Source organism: Pteropus vampyrus, unplaced genomic scaffold (assembly GCF_000151845.1).
Source record: "Pteropus vampyrus isolate Shadow unplaced genomic scaffold, Pvam_2.0 Scaffold166, whole genome shotgun sequence".
NCBI lineage: Eukaryota > Metazoa > Chordata > Mammalia > Chiroptera > Pteropodidae > Pteropus > Pteropus vampyrus.
The window spans coordinates 653,610-672,095 of NW_011888947.1; the positions used below are offsets into that span (position 1 = coordinate 653,610).

At 43.3% G+C, this 18,486-nt stretch overlaps 1 protein-coding gene across 1 annotated transcript in view; it reads left to right on the forward strand.

Moving 5' to 3' along the window:
• ZCCHC14 (zinc finger CCHC-type containing 14) overlaps nucleotides 1-18,486 on the forward strand; it is a 37,392-nt gene that overhangs the window by 15,478 nt on the left and 3,428 nt on the right. Inside the window, exons 4-12 of the mRNA XM_011370290.2 lie at nucleotides 4,430-4,501; nucleotides 7,207-7,316; nucleotides 11,332-11,426; nucleotides 11,506-11,560; nucleotides 12,685-12,964; nucleotides 14,372-14,463; nucleotides 14,814-14,941; nucleotides 15,909-16,049; nucleotides 16,134-17,603. Coding sequence (XP_011368592.2) covers nucleotides 4,430-4,501; nucleotides 7,207-7,316; nucleotides 11,332-11,426; nucleotides 11,506-11,560; nucleotides 12,685-12,964; nucleotides 14,372-14,463; nucleotides 14,814-14,941; nucleotides 15,909-16,049; nucleotides 16,134-17,603 — 2,443 coding nt within the window. The remainder of the gene's footprint in view (nucleotides 1-4,429; nucleotides 4,502-7,206; nucleotides 7,317-11,331; nucleotides 11,427-11,505; nucleotides 11,561-12,684; nucleotides 12,965-14,371; nucleotides 14,464-14,813; nucleotides 14,942-15,908; nucleotides 16,050-16,133; nucleotides 17,604-18,486) is intronic.

Here is an 18,486-nt window from a genome sequence, read left to right on the forward strand (position 1 = left end):
CTTTCTCAGCCTTATCTCTAGTTTTAATTTTTGTTTCATTGTTTTCCAGGATACAAATGAAAGGTTACTCTTTTATAGGAAGACATAAGCAGATAAAGATGATTTCAAGATATACAAATGTACTACAAATAGGAGTTTGAGTTTCCTGTTCTTTTCCACGGAGTTGGTTTTGTTTTTGAAGTTATAATTGCTAGTTACTAGTTACTGAGGAAACAAAATCAGTATACAGGAAGCAAGTGACAGAATCTTTTAAAATATAAAATTAGGTTAACTATGTACATGTGAAATATCCAAATCTTAGCAGCTTTTCCACATTCACTGTTGAGAAATTGGAATAACTAAAACTTTTTTTTTTTAATAAAAAATGTTTACTTATTACACATGCAGGACAGGGAGGAAAAAAACATCAAAAGACTACCTAAGCCCTGGAAACACCTATTAGATTGTGGAATTTTATTGACTTAAAAAGAACTATAGAACACTAAAAATTTTAAAAAAAATTATTTTTGTCATTTTTCCTTAAGAACCCAGATGTTACATTAGTTTAATGCTATATCTTTAAAAATCTATGTTTTCATCTCAAATAATATTAACTGTTCTGAATATTTTATCACTTAGCAAAGGATGAGTCTTGGCAACAATTTTTTTTTAAATTTAGTTTTTGTTTTCATCAGCTATATATGTGCAGAGTTTAGAGCTCAGTAATTTTGCATACATTGCCAGGAGTCACAGGGAACTGTTTCTTTTGATATATGCCTCAGTGGTTGTATGATAATTAGTGTGACTATGTGAAGTTTGTTGATAAACTTGTGAAGCCAAATAGTGTATGCTTAGTATTTTTCCTTTCCAACATTTTGTTTTCCCTGGAGTTAAGTGTTTGTTTTTTTGCTCTGGGACAAGTACTTAGAAAAACAGCTTCACCCTTAAGGTTTTCCCTGAGTGTCTAAAACTCCTCTCACTGAGTTCAGTTGTGCCCAGGATCCCATTGGTTTCATCTTTGGAGCTGTGGCTCTGCTTTGACCTGGACTTGAGATCTTCAGTCTGTTAAGCAGCTCTCATCATTACCTGGAGGTTCCTTCCTAGCTCCGGTCTCCTGTTATTGGGTCTTAGGTCATCTTTTGTTTTAAGTTGGTCCTAGTTTTAGTAGTTGCTCTGGTCACTTATTAGAAAGCATACTTGGGAGGTAGTTTAGGAGACTTTTCATATCTGGAAGGTGACTGAGAATACAGTTCTAGGTTGGACATCTTTTTTCTTAGGAATTTGAAAGCACTGCTTATTGACCGTCTTTCATTGTTGCCTGTGGGAAGCAGGAATTGTTCTGGTTCCTGATCCTGTGCTGTGGCCTGTTTTACAGTCTCTAGCAGTTTTTAGGATTTTCTTAGTACCAAGTGTTTGCACGTTTCTCAGATGTATGCTTGTTGTAGGTCTCTGTTTATCATGTGCTGAGAATGGGCCCTTTTAATCTAAAATGTGGGACATTTTCGTGAATCATTTCTTTTGATTTCCTCTGCTCCATTTTTCTTTGTTTTCTTGTTTGGGAACCCCTGTTGTCTGCATGTTGGACATTAAGACTGGTCTTTTGTTTTTATTTTTTCCTCTATTTTCTTTGATTTCTTTTTGATCTGCTTTATGGACAATTACCTCACCTTCCATCTTGTTAATTGAATTTTTCACTTCTGTTATCCTGTTTTTAATTTTCAAAGAACACTTGTTCTGTGACAGTTCATTTTTCATTGCATACTGTTCTTGGCTCTGCTTTCTTCTCTTAGTTAACACTGAGAATATTAATGATAGTTTGTTTTTAAAAAGTTTTCTTCTCTGTATGTGGTCTGTGCTTCCTCTACACGGCCTTGTTCTCTGTGACTGCTTTGCCCATCTTCATGGTTGGCTTGGGGTATCTCATGGGCCTGGCAGTAGGTCTCATGGTGCTGGGTCTCCTGCTTACCTTATGGGTGTGGTGTGAGCAGTGGGCTGGGGCCTCTGGCTGAGACAATTCCTGTGCAAAGTGAAGGAAATGCTGCTCCATGTGCTCCAGAGAGTGATGCTGTATGGAAAAATACTAATGTTGAGAACTGAGGTGAAAAGTGAGTCACAGGAATTAGACTCTAAGTGTGAAGAAATCCTAAGTATATATCTATCTTGTGCATGTTTTGCTCTTTGTGTATGCTTAAGATACGTTAAAATCTGTCTCAGTAAGGCCAAGTAGCTCTTTGAGTAAGTGCTAGGAAAATACTGTGCCATAATTCGATTGGCAATATGTTTTCTTGGTGGTACATAAAACAATGGAGTAGCTTGTAGTCGATGCCACCTTGGATTTGATGGGACATGTGTACCTCTAGCATGTGGTGTGTAGTGAGGCTGTTGTCTAGTATCCACACCGCTCTAGGGCCTGTTCTTTCCTCTGATGCAAAGGAATGGGTTGGCAGGCAAGGCAGGGGTGAATGTGTTGTAAGCCTGCATCCTCTCCGGGGTGCAGTGGTGCTGGACTCAGCCTGTAAGTGAGCTCCTTTCCAGTCCTTGCTTCCTGTCTGCCTTCGGTCAAAATATCAACTCCATCTAGAAGTAAAAGAAAAACACATCAGGAGCAGACAACCTAGGATAGTTGTACCTATTTCAAGTACATAATTGTTGGGGACACAGATGTCTGTTACAACATAAAATGGTCTACTATTTGAATGTTGAATTTCACGTTTAGTTGGGTTAGGATACATTCATGCAGTGTGAATGTGGAAGGAAAAAAAAAATTCAAATTAGAAACAGGTTGTTATAGTATAAGAATTGTAGGGAAAAGAGAAATTTTCCATAACATCTTTTGCTTTGAAAAACACAAGATGTTAACAGCGTCAAACATCTAATGACAAGAAAGTTTTCGCCTTTAATCATTGGTAGTACTGGTATTTTGTGTGGGTAGCAGCTTGTTCCCCCAAAATGCTTTTTAATATTGTTGTAAGATTTGATTATTTCAGAGAGAAAAACAGTTTGGGTATTTTCATTTTAGTGTAGGTAGATTTTGGATGGCAAGCCACGTTTATTCGAAGAATGCCAGTGCTTGCCTTGGTGGTGAATTCCTGTAGGGTTTGGGAATTCAAAGATAAAGAAATGGGTCCCTTTCTTCAGTTAGCTTGTATTTTATGGGAGCTTGATGAAACAGACGCCTTAGTAATTTTTGTGTGGTGTGACAACTACTGAAATAGAAAAAGACTCGTGTGAATTTCAGCACTTGACGGAGAAGATGGCAGCCCTTCCAGGCCAAGGCCAGCACACACGGTTTATGGTAGGCAGAGGGAGAGCAGAGGAATTTTTTATACCTCCAAGCTCTATTTGCTCTAAATTAGTGTAACTATAATGCTTTTTTTCTTTAATTTTGGTAATAAAATACATTTGGTTATTTTATGTCCTGACTTGAAATCCTCCAATGGCTTCTTCTGAATTTTAGGGTAAAGTTCCTATTTTACGGTTTAATCCTTGTTCTGGCCCTGCCCCTCTCTCTTCCCACTCTGTCTTTCTCATTCCTTTAGCAGACTTCTTACTTGCCCTTCTGAATTCAGCCCATGCTTTTCTTGTGCAGAAAAGCCCTCTCTGATGGATATAGGTGCTATCTCTCCCTCCCCTCATGTTCATTTAGCACCTTACGTGGAAACATTATGAGACACGGGGAGAAAACTGAGGAAAAAGATACAGCCCTCTACCCCATGGAGCTTATAGAACATTTGGGGAGACTGACATTTACAAAGTAATGAAATAAAACTACCTTCTGTCATATGTGTAGGCAAGGAAAAACAGCTGTATATATAGTCGGGTATTCGGTATACCAGATGTTGTAGAATGTCTTCCAGAAAGCCCTTCTGATACTTTCTCTCCAGATTCTTTCTACATATCACCCCCTGCCCCACTGCCAATGGAATGTTTTCTCCGCTCTTCAGTAATGATGCCCCAGCCAGTTGTCATGGATTGACTTCCACAAGGCCCCCAATTCTGTCAGATTCCTGAGGGCAGGGACACACATAAGCATTTACTGTGTGGATGCATGGGCTCATGTATGGTAACTTCTTAATTCCACGTCCAAAGTCATGTACATTGACCTAAGAAGAGCAGGTCCACTTGAGGATGATATATGCTGGTGTCACAGTCAAGATTGTCAGTGACTTGTTAGAACTTTGAAGAGCAAGCCTTGACTCCATGCTTGAGTAATTTGGTGATCATTGAATAATTGCACATAACACGAAGTTAAGCTTGAATGCACCTGAGTAAATGCTGTTTCTCTTAACAAGTCAAGGGATGTGTAAATGCTCTGTTTACAAGGTGTGCAATACACTAGGGCTCGTTGTGCTCATGGCCCCTGTGCCAGTGAAGAATGCCTGGACAGGTGTGCTATGAATTACATATGTGGTGTCTGTTTTTAAGGTTTGTTTATTTGTTTGTTTTTAAGGTCTTGTGGTCTGACTCTTCAGTTACATCAGTAACCAAATCTTCCTCTGAAGTGACTGAATTTATTTCAAAGGTAAGGTAATTAAGGGCTCTTATAAGAATAAGAAGGCTCTCGTTCCCCTGTTGATAATATTGCAGAGTAATTTCAGTGAATGCTGTGCCTGTCCACAGGATAGCCAAGATCTACATCTAAAAGGGTGCATGACAATAAACACATGGTCCTCGATGTCACAGTCTGTACTCCTGATTGTTGAGACTGAGATGAGGCAGAAGATGGAAATGCACAGATGACCAAGGGGGTTGGGTTGGGTTGGGTTTGGTTTGGTTACGTTACTCTTCAGCAGAGGTAGGAGAGAGGCACACACGGGAGGGTCAAAGGTCAGAGATTTCACTTAGTCCCATCTTTACCTGTTTTACATGTTGGATTTTCCTGTTCATTTTTAAATTGATTCAATAAATATCATTTGAACAAAAGATTCCACTACTAAATAAATACCTTTTTACCTACATGTACACGTGCACGTGCATGCATATATATTTACATACCTACACATGTATCTAAAATGTCTCCAAAGTGAATCTGACATTTTTATTATAAAATCAAGGATATAATCCTATAGGAGAAAATCCTGTTGATGGATCCTATTTTAAAAGCTTGCACAGGAAATTGTTTGATTCTGCCTATCTTTTTGGCCTGTTAGACATTGAAGAACACCACTGTGCCATGCTTTCTAGGATTAGTGATCCTCCCTCAAGTTCACTTTTCCTCTGTAACATAACATTTAGAACACTAAATTTCCTCTTTTTTGTCTAGCTTCATTTTGTTAGAAAGAAAAAACACGTCCTCTGGACTTGCTGGTGCTGATGGGAACTTTGACCTTTCATTGGTCTTTTGTCTGGGTGTTTACAGTGGCTAATATTCACCCAGCTTCGGGTTCTCTGGCATTCCTGGATTATTTGGTTTGCTATCTTTTATTAATTTTGTGAAATTCTTGTCCATTATCTGTTCAAACATTTCTTCTGCCCCATTCGCTCTTATGTCTCCTGTGACTTACATGTACTTAGGCCTTTGATAGTCTGCCGCTCTTGCGTGCTTGTTTTGTTTTTCTTAACTCTTTTCACTCTATTTCAGTTTAGATAATTTCCATTGCCCTATCTTCCAGTTTACTGATGTTTCTCCTTATCTGCCCAGGCTGCTGATGAGTCTGTTGAATTTGCTGAATTCTTCTTCATCTCTAATACCATGGTTTTCTTGTTATCTTTTTTCCCCCAGCTTTTCTATTTGACATGTCATTTAGTGAAGTTTCCATCTCTGCAGACATTTCCCATTTGTTCATGCATTTTTTAAAACTATATCCTTTAGTATGTTAATCATAGTTATTTTAAAGTCCCTGTCAGATAATTCCAGCATCTTGGTTAGTTTTGAGTCTAATGATTATCTTGACGATAGTTTTTTTTATTCTCCCTCATTATTATTATTATTTTCGTATGTCTTGCAATTTTCAGTAGAATGGTAGACATCATATTTAGAAAACATGGAAGGAAACAGTATTATGCATGGAAATGGGCATGCTACTGCTGTGTCAGGCCATTGGTGGGGTCTTCAGGTTGATCCAGTCAGGAGTTGAACTGGGTTTGGTTTTCTTTTTGCTGTGGTTATCTTCAGTGCACCACAGGCTTCAGGTTCCTCTAGCAGAAGACTGCCTGAGTGAGGCCTGGAGTATAAGAAGGTTCTTCTCAATGGTCTTGCTTCATGCTCAGCTTTCAGCTATCCTGTGTGCCTATGGCTTGGAGGGGGGGTCTCCCTACCCTCTTGACCTCTCACATACACCCCTAAATGGGAAACAGCTGTTACTTATTTCCTGGTGATGGTCTTATGGTGGGGGTGAGAGGGATTCTCCATTGTCTTGGTCCAGCCTCAGGCTCAGGTACAAGGCCTTTGGCAAGGGCTTTCTCAGCATCCCTGTACCCTCCTTTCCCAGCAGCAGCTGACCTCTGCTTTGTGCTGGTGTGGGATATTCAGCCTCAGAGGGCTTCTTGCCCCTTCCTCAGGGCCAGAGCGGTTTTGCTTGTATCTTCCCCAGAAGCAGAGCATCTTTGCTCATGGCCTAGTGCCAACAGGACTTGCCACCTCTCCCCCAGAGGTAGGAAAGTATTTCTTTTGCTCATCCCCAGAGTCTTTGCTTGGGCTCTGGCAACAGGAGCAATCTTGTCCCTCCCCTATCATCAGCTTAAGGGCTTTTGCCTTGAATTGAGTGAAGGCTCCAGGGAAAAGCACAGTTTCCTTCCCGGACCCCAGGAGCACCCAGCTCACACCTGTGCCACCTGTGGAGGTTCTCTACAGTCTCTTGCCTATGGCAGAGAGCTTGAGAATGAGGGCACACTCCCCTTGTGTCTGGGGCTCCTGGTTGACAGGCCCATACTCAGCCTGTGGAAATGTGACCTCTCTCCTCGGAGGGACAGGTCCCTTTTGAAATTCAGTTCAGGTGGTAGGCTTGCAATGCAGCTCTCTGACAGGCTCAGGAAAGGTATGGTTGTGTAGATTATCAAGCTTTTTCCTGGTGTTATAGAAGGAGCCTGATGTTCTTTTGTGGCTTTCTACATCCTAAGTGGATATAGAAGCCCAAAGTAGCTATTATTAATAATAACAAAGTATTATTGCTTTGTATCATGCCAGCATATGTCCCCATCTAGTACTTGCCCAAATTTTTCTTAGAGGAGTTCTGGTTTTGTAAAATGAGTTTTGACATATTTCCTATGCTTTTTCATTTCTTTCAGTTATCTCAGCTATACCCCGAAGAAAATTTGGAGAAATTCATTCCTTGCTTAGCTGGCCCAGATTCGTTTTATGTAGAGAGAAACCACATGGATCTGGAAGCGGACCTGAGGTAATGCTCTTCACCCCACCCAGTTACTGATGGCCATCTGCAGTTGGGCAAGGCCGGATGGGTCCAGACATGAGCTGCCTGGTCATCCAAGGAGCTCTTTAGGTGACACATTTCTCTCAATGGTTTGAGTCTTTACTTTGCCTTTAGGAATTTTCATCAGTTATGGAGAATTTGAAGGCTCTTAATAACCTACATGTGATTTTGAGGATATGAGTAAAGGAATTTTAAAGTATATGTCACCAGACTTCCAGTCAAGATAGGGTAGACGCAGTACTCGCCTCCTGTCATGACCACATCAAAATTACAACAAAACTACACAACAGCTATCATTGGGAGTCGCCTGAGATCTGGCTGAACAGAAGTCCTACAACTGGGGACATACAGAAGAGGCCACCTTGAGACTGGTAGGAGGGGCGGAGACACGAAACGGGTGGTTGAAAATCGGGAGGGCTATCTTGGCTGCAGAGGTCCCCCCCGGAAAAGTGAAGGGTCCCAGCTCCAGACTGGGCTCCCTAGCCCAGGTTCCAGTGCCAGGAAGAGAAGTCGCCACAACCTTTGGCTGTGAAAACCGGTGGAGATTGTGGCTAAGTGAGACAGGGTGGCTGAAGTTGCACATGTTCCTCTTAAGGAACCCACATGGACTCGCTCGCTCTGAGTTCCAGCACTGGAGCAGCTGCTTGAGGAGTGCCAGGGATATACAGGGAGGAACTGAATTGTCTGCCTTCAGGAAGAGGGCTGGAGGGGCAGCTTTTATCCAGACAGAAGTGCTGGCAGAAACCATTGTTCCTTTGTTGAGCACTCCTTTCTCCCCACGATCGGGTGCAGGTGGCTGCCATATCTGAGGTGCCAGATCAACCTGGTTAATGCAGGTTGCCCCACCCAGGTGATTCCCTGAGACCCCGCCCCTCCTGACTTGCAGGCCCACCCAAGCTTCTTCCAGTGGCTTTTCCATGCAAACAGCCTGTCTTGCTACATACTATCCTAAAATTTCTAAAAAGTTCACAAAACCCACAAAAGCAGCATCTATCCTCAGTGTGCCCCATACCTCTTGCTGAGCAGCTCCAAAGCTGGCACTAGTGGCAGCCAGCCTCAGTTTCTGGCTTGGCCTCTCAAGGCACCTCTAAGGCCAGCACGGGTGTCAAGCCATCTATGGATTGCTTGACGACTCTTGCCAGGTGGCCCCAGGCAGTGCCCAGGCTGCTGCTAAACTTGGCCTGCAGCTGGGCCCCTACCAGGAGGCCCTTGGGCCGCCACACTCAGTGGCCAGTTTTAACCAGAGTCTGAGCACCACCCAGGGTTGCATCTGAGGAGGACATATTCAAAGGGCCGGCTGGGCAGGCACCAGAGCCCTGCTAAAGTGAATCCTCTGTAGAGTCAGCCCCTTACCAGCCAGTCCTTGCATCAATTCCTGCTATCAACATACAGACAGCAACCAGTGCTGAACTACATCTGGAGGGCACACACAGCCCACATAAGGGACCTGGCTCAAGTGACCAGAGAAGACTGCCACTGGGCATCACAGGACACTACTACATAAAGCCACTCTATTAAGACCGGGAGACTTAGGAGCCCTACCTAATACATAGAAACGAATACAGGGAGGCAACCAAAATGAGGAGACAAACATGTTTCACATGAAAGAACAGAACAAAGCTCCAGAAAAAGAACTAAACAGAAGAGAGACAAGCAATCTACCAGATGTAGAGTTCAAAACACTGGTTATAAGGATGCTCAGTGAACTTAAAGGAAGAGTAGATGAACTCAGAACTTTAACAAGGAGATAGAAAACATAAAAATGGAGATAGAAAACAAAAAAGAACCACTCAGAAATGAAGAATGTAAGAACTGAAATGAAGACTACATTAGAGGGTATCAACAGATTAGATGAAGCAGAGGATTGAATTTGTGATTTAGGTAAGGTAGCAGAAAACACCCAATAGGAACAGCAACAAGAAAAATTCCAAAAAATATGATAGTTCAAGGGGCTTCTGGTACAACATCAAACATAGAATCATTCACATCAGGGATATCAGAAGGAAAAGAGAGCAAGAAATTGAAAACCTATTTGAAGAAATGACAGAAAACTTTCCTAACCTGGTTAAGGAAATAGACATATAACTCCAGGAAGTTCAGAGAGTCTCAAACATGATGAACCCAAAGAGGCCCACACTAAGACATGTCATAATTAAAATGCCAAAGGTTAAAGACAGAATCTTAAAGGCAGCAATAGAAAAGCAATTAGTTACCTACAAGGGAGCACCCATAAGACTATAAGCTGATTTCTCAACAGAAACTTTGCAGGCCAGAAGAGATCAGCATGAAATAAAGTGACAAAAAGCAAGGACCTACAACCGAGGTTACTCTACCCAGCAAAGCTATCATTTAGAATCGAAAGGCAGATAAAGAGCTTCCCAGACAAGAAGAAGCTAAAGGAGTTCATTACCACCAAGCCAGTATTATAGGACATGTTGGAGAGACTTATTTAATAAGAAGAAAAAAGTCTATCAAAAATATGAATGATAAAATGGCAATAACTACATATCAACAATTACTTCAAATGAAAAAGAATTAAATGCTCCAATCAAAAGATGGGATTGCTAAATGGATAAGAAAATAAGACCATTACATATTCTGCCTATAAGAGGTTCATTTCAGATCAAAAGACACACAGACTGAAAGTAAGAGATGGAAAAAGATACTTCATGAAAATGAAAAAAGAAACTGGGTAGCAATACTTACACCAGAGAAAATAGGCTTTAAGGCAAAGGCTGTAACAACAAAGAAGGTCCCAGTAATCCCACTTCTAGGTAATTATCTGAAGAAACACGAAATATTATTTTGAAGGAACATGTGCATCCATATATTCATTGCAGCATTATTTACAATAACCAGGATATAGAGGCAACCTGGGTGTCCCATCAGTGGATGAATGGATAAAGAAGAGATGGTACACATATACAATGGAATATTACTCAGCCATAAAAATAAAAGAATGAAATCTTGCCATCTGCAACAACATGGATGGACCTAGAGGGTATTTTGCTGAGTGGAGTAAATCATACAGAGAAAGACAAATGCTATATGATTTCACTTACATGTGGAATCTAAGGAACAAAAATAAAACAAACTCATAGATACAGAGAACATTTTGAGGGTTGCCAGATGGGAGGGGATTTTGTTGGGTGGGTAAAAAGGGGGAAGAGATTAAGAAGTACAAATTGGGAGTTATAGAATAGTCACGGAGATGTAAAATATAGTATAAGGAATGTAGTCAGTAATATTTAATAACTACAGTGTCAGATGGGTACTAGATTTATTGGGATGATCATTTCATAAGTTATAATTTATATAGACAGTTATCTAATCACGCTGTTGTACACCTGAAACGAATATAATATTGTATGATAACAATAATTAAAAAAAAACTTGAAAAGGGAAAAGTATATACCACAATTTAATGTAATTTTGATAGTCTTATGAAATAAAATCTGATTATTGGTTCTACCCTAAAGTTGAAAGTTAAAGACTGTTAAGGAGTAAAACTAAGGCCTAATACAAAGTCACCTAGGCCAAGTTTTCTCTGGATCCTGGAGCCCATCCTAGCACGCTGGTTTTGTAAATGTGCAGGGAAGGGCAGGCCTACTGCTTGGGATCTAGGACTGGCACCAACATCTTGGTGCCCAAGACTTAGTTTCTAGCATAGTGGCTACAAATTCCTGATGATTGTGATAGCCCTGATTGCACCCATGTTATAACGTTATAGCTCACTGTCCATATGGTGAGCCTGAGAGACTTGATTCATACAATGTAATACAGTGTAAATAAGGGAAGGGAAGTAGGGAAACAATATGAATCATAACAGTGATTAAATCAGGAAGAATATAGGTTAAGGCACTTCTGTTTTACTTTTCCCTCTATGATATATTTTTCTTACCTGAAAATTAAAATTTCTCTCCCAACAAGTTTTTGGTAATACCATTTTAATGTCAACAAAACCACTTTGTTTAATTTTTAGGTATTTGGCTTCATTACCTTCTCATGTACTGAAAAATGACCACGTTAAGAAATTTTTCAGCACTTCGTCTCCCACCCAACAGCTTCAAAGTCCAAGTGAGTTTGTAAAATGTGATTAAAGAAAAATAAAAACATTTTTATTGTCTGTAAATTTTATAATTATCTTAATTTACAGGTCCTGGCAACCCTTCCCTTTCTAAAGTCGGTACCATGATGGGTGTGTCTGGAAGGTGAGACTTCTACCATGAAACCCACACATTTCAAATCAGCATTGTTACAGAGGTTACTTTTGGTTATATATAAATAATTGTGTCTAGAGTTAAGTTGTTCTTGATCTTAGTCTTGAGTTGTTCTTGATCTTAGTCTTGAACAGTGTTGAGAGAAGAATTGGATAGAGATAATCCAATTTAAGGTTTCTAAAGCAAAAAGGTTCTCTGAGCCACTGGAATTGGAATTCTCAAGGACCCCTATTCCAAATGCCAGTTTCTGGGCCCTAAACATTCTAGGAAACCAGAATTTCTGAGAATCTTCATGTTTATAAGCTCCCAGTGAGCCAGAATGCCCATGAGGTGCCAGAGTGCTGCTCTAGGTGCCCTCTGTCCTCACAAGGCCCAGTGACTATTGTAGGAGTGCTCACATGACAAATAGGCTGCCTTTCTGACTGACAGCTGATGTTCAAATGGGTTAACATCACAGAGAGCATACACGTGCGCATGTTGGGTAAAGACCTAGTCAGGTTATGAGGTCTTTGAAAGCGCTGGCTTTCTTCTTTACCCTTTGGTCTGGTATGTAGTGAGCACAAAGTAAACATATGCAGGTTTGGAGTTTAGGGTGGAAGGGGCAATTATAGAAAGTAGAGTGCTTTTTGTTCCTTCCAACTTCTAGGATTTACTTTTCCAAAAAAATTAATTTGAGTATTAAAGATTTAGGAGTCAGTTTTAATTTATAATTATCAATATCATCCTGTGATAAAAGTAACAGAAAGAAACTAGGCAGCTCAGCCAGAGGTCTGGTGGTGACACACGCATACATACGTACACATGTACATACACACAGACATACTCTCAAGCATGTGCATACAAATGTATGTCTATACATATGTGTACACATGCTCTCAAGCACATCATATAGGTGAATACATTGCATGCATGCACACACATACACATGTGCACCTACAGACATTGAACTTTAGGGTGGTGCTGTGGTAGGGCAGGGGAGTGGCAGAAAGGGCTCTGAGGTTAGCAGTGGACTTGACCGCGGGTACAATCCGAGATACAGAAGCTGGTTCTTGCATACCTCTAATAGTGATCTTCAGTGGAGGTCTATTGAAACCACCTGTTTATTGTCCTTGCAGACCTGTGTGTGGAGTGGCCGGCATCCCGTCCTCTCAGAGCGGTGCCCAGCACCATATGCAGCACTCAGCCAGCACGGCCGCCTTGCCCCACTGCTCCCACACAGGGGGTGGGGGCTCGGCACTGGCTTACCGGACCCAGATGGACACCTCACCCTCCATCCTAATGCCTTCCAATCTACAGACTCCTCAGACCCAGGAACAAAATGGGATTTTAGATTGGCTGAGGAAACTGCGTTTGCACAAGTACTATCCCGTCTTTAAACAGCTTACAATGGAGAAGGTATGTTGGCTACTAAGTGTAGAATTTGCTTGTTTTCTCAGGTAACCTGTCTTTCTTCTGACCTCATTCCTAGAGGAATTGAGTTGAGTTTCTAAACTATGTGTATGTGATGTGGAAATCACACAGCCTGGTATTTTACACCTACAGATGCGTGCTCACTGGAGGGTGGCAGTGGACTGGCATTTGAAGGCTGCCTGCAGTTGAAGCAAAAACTGGAACAGGCTTGGTTGTAAACAAACAGCTTTTTTAGGCAGTTTGGGGTCTTTGAAAATGAGATATTCTGTATGGTATGAAGGATCTTATGTCTCTAGCAGTCCTGCAATAGATAGAAATAGTGAATTCTGGTGTCTCCCCATGCTCTACCCCCTGCTCTATCTTAGATGTCTTTCTATGTAGGCCTGTGCATGTGCTGAGGCTCAGCTCAGGAAGGCCAGTTCTGCAGGGGCCCAAACACTTCGGTTTACGTAAGCAGCTCTCCAATGATCCAACTTGCTTTAGGGTCATATAGCTGAAGGAATAGATGAATTTTATGTCTGTCAAGCAATCCTTGCATAGGAATTAAGTTTTTTTGCAATAGTTCTGATGAGCATTTTTTCACTGTTAAAAAAATTCTGTAATTTAAGTATTGGTGTCACTGATGAAACTGAATTGGACCTTTGTACAGCGTTTGAACTCTCAGCTCCCCCTGCTGGATACAGTGACTTGGTGGCTTTTATCTATGTAAAATTTTTATTTGTCCAAAAATCTGCAATTGAACCTAGAAATCCAGTTTTTACTACATAATAAAGAACAAATTTTAAGTATATTTGTAATACTATCGGTTTAGAATTCATAGATCTTAACTTTGGTTATGGATCAGTTTTAAAAGTTTTAATCTAATGTATAAGTTGAAATGGCTAAAATCAACCAGTGTCATTTGTTTGCTTAATGTAAGGTTGGTGGGTAAATTAGCCATTCGATTCGGATGGCGTTTACTCTTCTGGATCACTCGCTACCAAAGTTGCAGTTGTCCCTAAAATGATGATGATTTCAAGAAAAAAGAGCTGTTAAACTGTCCAGTTGAATTTAAGGGGGGCGTTCCAGGGAGGGAGGAGGCACTCATACAGATCGCATCTCTGTCATCACCTGTCTGCACAGCTCAGACCTTGCAGGGACCCAGTCTTCACCAGGCTGTCATGAGGTGCCTGTGCCCTTTAAACGCAAAACGAGCATCTTATATTTTGAACTATGGACACCAAAATATTGAGCAAGTAAATGTTTTAGTGTTCTTAAGTCTTTTATTATCTAGTTAAGTTTGACCTGTTTCCATACCTTGGAGGTAGAATACGTTTATTATACTCCAAGTTCTTTGTTTTCAGAATCCTAGTTAATTCTTAGTAACTTTGTAATTTGTTTCTTCTATGGAAGTTTCTGAGCCTTACTGAAGAAGATCTAAATAAATTTGAATCCCTCACCATGGGAGCGAAGAAAAAACTCAAGACTCAACTGGAGCTGGAGAAGTAAGTGTGAAATTGTTCGGAAATGTCTGTTCATTTTACTTTCTGACATGCTGAACAGAGAGAGACTAGGACTTACAGTGTTGTTACATATCAGTGATTGGATTACTTTTGATTGCTTATCAAACCTGATTAATGCTTTTAAAAATCTACAAATGTGGCTTTGATTTGCCAGGAAAGGCCTTTTGTAGTGAATCTGACAAATTGAAATGTGTTATTTTTCATCCTGGACACTGTTTTGATAGAGATCACCTTTGTGTAGACTGCATGTACTTAAGCAGAGTTGTGAAACATCAGGTTTTTCAGCAGAAGAATTTAAAATTCACTTGTTCCCATGCTTTCTTATTGCACAGGGAGAAGTCAGAGAAACGGTGCCTGAACCCCTCAGCCCCACCCCCGGTCACCAGCAGCGGAGTGGCCCGCGTCCCCCCCACCAGCCACGTGGGCCCCGTGCAGACAGTGCGAGGCACCCACCCTGCAGGTAGGTGAGGGCTGGGTCAGCTCTGACATGTGGATTGCAGTCTGTTCCTTTTGATAATAGACCTCAGAACACACCTTTTTGGTACTAATATTTTTTAGCATTTACAATTAACTGTTCCATTATTTTAGCTTTTATAGTCCCTACCATAGGAAAATAGAAGGGTCATTTGGCTTAGAAATTGGAGACTGGTGACCCACCTGAAGTTTGGCCAAAAGAATTAGATCCAAAAACTACTATGGTGAGAGGAAAAGAGCAGGAAGTATACAAAATAGGTGAAAACATCTTTCTTCCCGAAGATGGGGCACAGAAGTCATGTTTTAGGTCATTGCCTGGCAGGTCTATCTTGAGATTCTCCTTAATGCCTAACCACCAGCCTTCCTGCTCTGTCTGGGGACTCGAAGTTTCAGTGATCTCATTTTTCAACCACCATCTCCCTCCTCCCCCTGCCTCTTCCTCTCCTCGGAAAAAGGTTGAGGACCCCTGTAACAGTTGCCCTGTTGTTTTCTTATATAGTAGAAGCACCAAGAGTAACTAAACGAGGAAGGAAAAAATGCCAGTGTATCTTTTAAGTGGTTATTTGAGTAAAAGGTCCTGTGTCCCTCAGCCTCATAAAAACAGGGATGTTTGTGAACGACTACTTTCGTAGCACCATGCTGGTTTGGGAACCCTTTTTTCCTATTCTCCACTGTTTGAGTAGGGAGGCAGTAGAGCATCTGGCTGAGAGTACTGCTGTGTTTGCATCTGCCACATAACTAGCCCTGTGACCTTGCGCAGTTTTTTCATTAAGAACCTCAGAGCCCTGTCTGAATATGGAAATAATTGTACCTGCCTCCTGGGGGCTGACTTCAAGAAATCTGCATGATAGATGTAGCATGGAGGTGGGTGAGGAGGAGGGACTCCTGTCAGAGTCCTGTGGCACATGGACTTGGGCGCCACCTTTGGACTATCACTTGTCCCTTCTCTGCAGCGCTGCGGGTGGAAGTGGAGCAGCCACCTCACCAGACAGCCCGGGAAGGCAGCTCCTCTGAGTGCTCCAGCTCCTCGCCTAGCCCCATGGGGGTGCAGGCCCGGGAAGAGAGCTCAGACAGCGCCGAGGAGAATGACAGACGTAAGGGTGTGCGGTGTGGATGGCATGGTGCTGCTTCTGCCCTGGCCTGTGGAACGATGCTGACCTCTTTGTTTCCATGTCTAGGTGTGGAGATGCACTTAGAGGGCCCCGATAAGGAGAAGCCTGTCATGCTACTGAATCATTTCACTTCAAGTTCCGCCAGACCCACGGCCCAGGTTCTCCCCGTGCTGAATGAGGCAGGCTCCAACCCATCAGGCCACCACCCCCTGCCTCCGCAGATGATGACCACAGCCTCACACATTGCACCCATCCGAATGCTGAATTCTGTGCACAAATCAGAAAGGGGAGGCACAGACATGAAACTCCTCTCATCTTCTATGCACTCACTGCTGTCTCTAGAAGAAAGGAATAAAGTCTCTGGACCAAGAAGCAGCATCAAAGTGGACAAGAGCTTTGGCAATGCCATGATGGATGTGTTACCCACGTCTGCCCCACATCAGCCCATGCAGGTCCTCTCTGGACTTGCTGAGAGCAGCTCGGTGTCACCCACCGTCTCCTTTGGTCCCCGCGCCAAAGTTGTCCATGCATCCACACTGGACAGGGTGATCAAGCCAGCCCAGCAGCCGGCGCTGGTGGTTGAGACGAGCACCTCTGCTGTGGGGACATCCAGCACGGTCTTCCATGTGGCCCGGCCACCAATCAAACTTCTGGTGTCTTCGTCTGTCCCTGCGGATTCTGCTATTTCTGGGCAGACTTCCTGTTCTAACAATGTGCAGATCAGTGTGCCCCCTGCAATAATAAACCCTCGGACTGCTCTGTACACAGCCAACACCAAAGCTGCCTTCTCTGCGATGAGCAGTGTGCCCGTGGGCCCCCTGCAGGGCAGCTTCTGTGCAAACAGCAACACTGCCTCCTCCAGTAGCCACCCTTCCCCGTCCTTCCCAAACATGGCCACTGTGCCCAGCTGCCCGGCCCCCAGCTCCAGCCCTGCACTCTCCTCGGTCCCTGAAAGCAGTTTCTACAGCAGCAGTGGCGGCGGCGGTGGCAGCAGCTCCCCTGGGAACATTCCTGCCTCTGCTCAGAACCACCACCACCACCACCACCATCAGCAGCCGCCAGCACCCCAGCAGCCCTCACCCGGCCCACCGCCCGGCTGTGTTGTGTGCACGTCGTGTGGATGCAGCGGGAGCTGTGGCTCTGGTGGCCTGACTGTCAGCTATGCCAACTACTTTCAGCACCCGTTTTCGGGGCCGTCTGTCTTCCCTTTCCCCTTCCTGCCCTTCAGCCCCGTGTGTGGCAGCAGCTACGTGGGCACCCAGCAGTATGGCAGCAGCGCCTTCCCAGTCGTGCACTCGCCCTATGGTGGCAGCGTGCCCGCCGAGCCCGTGCTGGGTGGCCAGTCCACGTTTGCCGTCCCGCCCATGCAGAGCTTCATGGCAGGAGCGGCTGGTGTGTACCAGGCCCAGGGCTTGGTGGGCAGTAGCAACGGTTCCAGTCACAAAAAGAGTGGCAATCTCTCATGTTACAACTGTGGGGCCACCGGTCACCGTGCTCAGGACTGCAAGCAGCCGTCCATGGACTTCAATCGGCAAGGTAAAGGCGGGCTGCGGCCGGCGAGACTCCGGAGGCAGACCGGCTACACTGGCTAGCAGTGCAGCTCTGCCCAGAGGAGAGGTGCAGGCAGAGGTTGCTGTTTATGAAAGTAATAGTAAACTTTCTTCTTTTTAAAGCAAAAAGTAGTTTTTCAAATGCTCTTTGAAAAAGCATGAAATTCTTAGTAGGCTGTGAAGCCCCCAAAAAGAGGGTTACTTTGGTTCTAAGACTGTCTTCATGATTTCGGCCTGCTCCTCATTCTAGAACGTGATGAACTGGCGGTGGAGAGGGGCTGTCTGGCCCAGTGGCTCCTTGGTCTGTTACTTCTTGCCGTGACTGGGGAGCAGGTGTGGGTGATTTAATGCCACCCATCCAACCTTTAACTGAAAGCCTAGGGCATAGCACGAGTTCAGATGCTACAGATGGAACTCAGTGTCCCCACTTCTGTTCTCCTCCCTCCAGGGTGGCCATGGCTGTTGGTATGTAGGGGGGGTGCATGATGTCATCTTTACTGCGCTACCATCTTCCTTCCTTCCTTCCTTCCTTCCTTCCTTCCTTCCTTCCTTCCTTCCTTCCTTCCTTCCTTTAGTCAAATTCAAGTGTATATCTGATGTACTTATTACAGCGGGTTTGTTCTTGCTGATGGTTTTAGAAAGATGATTAAACTGGGCATTGGGAAAATTGGACCCAGCTCTGTGACTATTCACTGTGCAGCCTTGAAAAGTCACTTGATCTCTGTAGAATTGAGGGTTGCTCTGGACCTGTGATTCCCAGACCTTCCTCTGCCTCTTAGTCACCTGGAGAGCTTTAAAGACAACTTGGACTCAGTAGGTCTGGTGACAGGCGGGGGCAACTGTGGGCTGTGGCCACTCCTGTTGCTAGA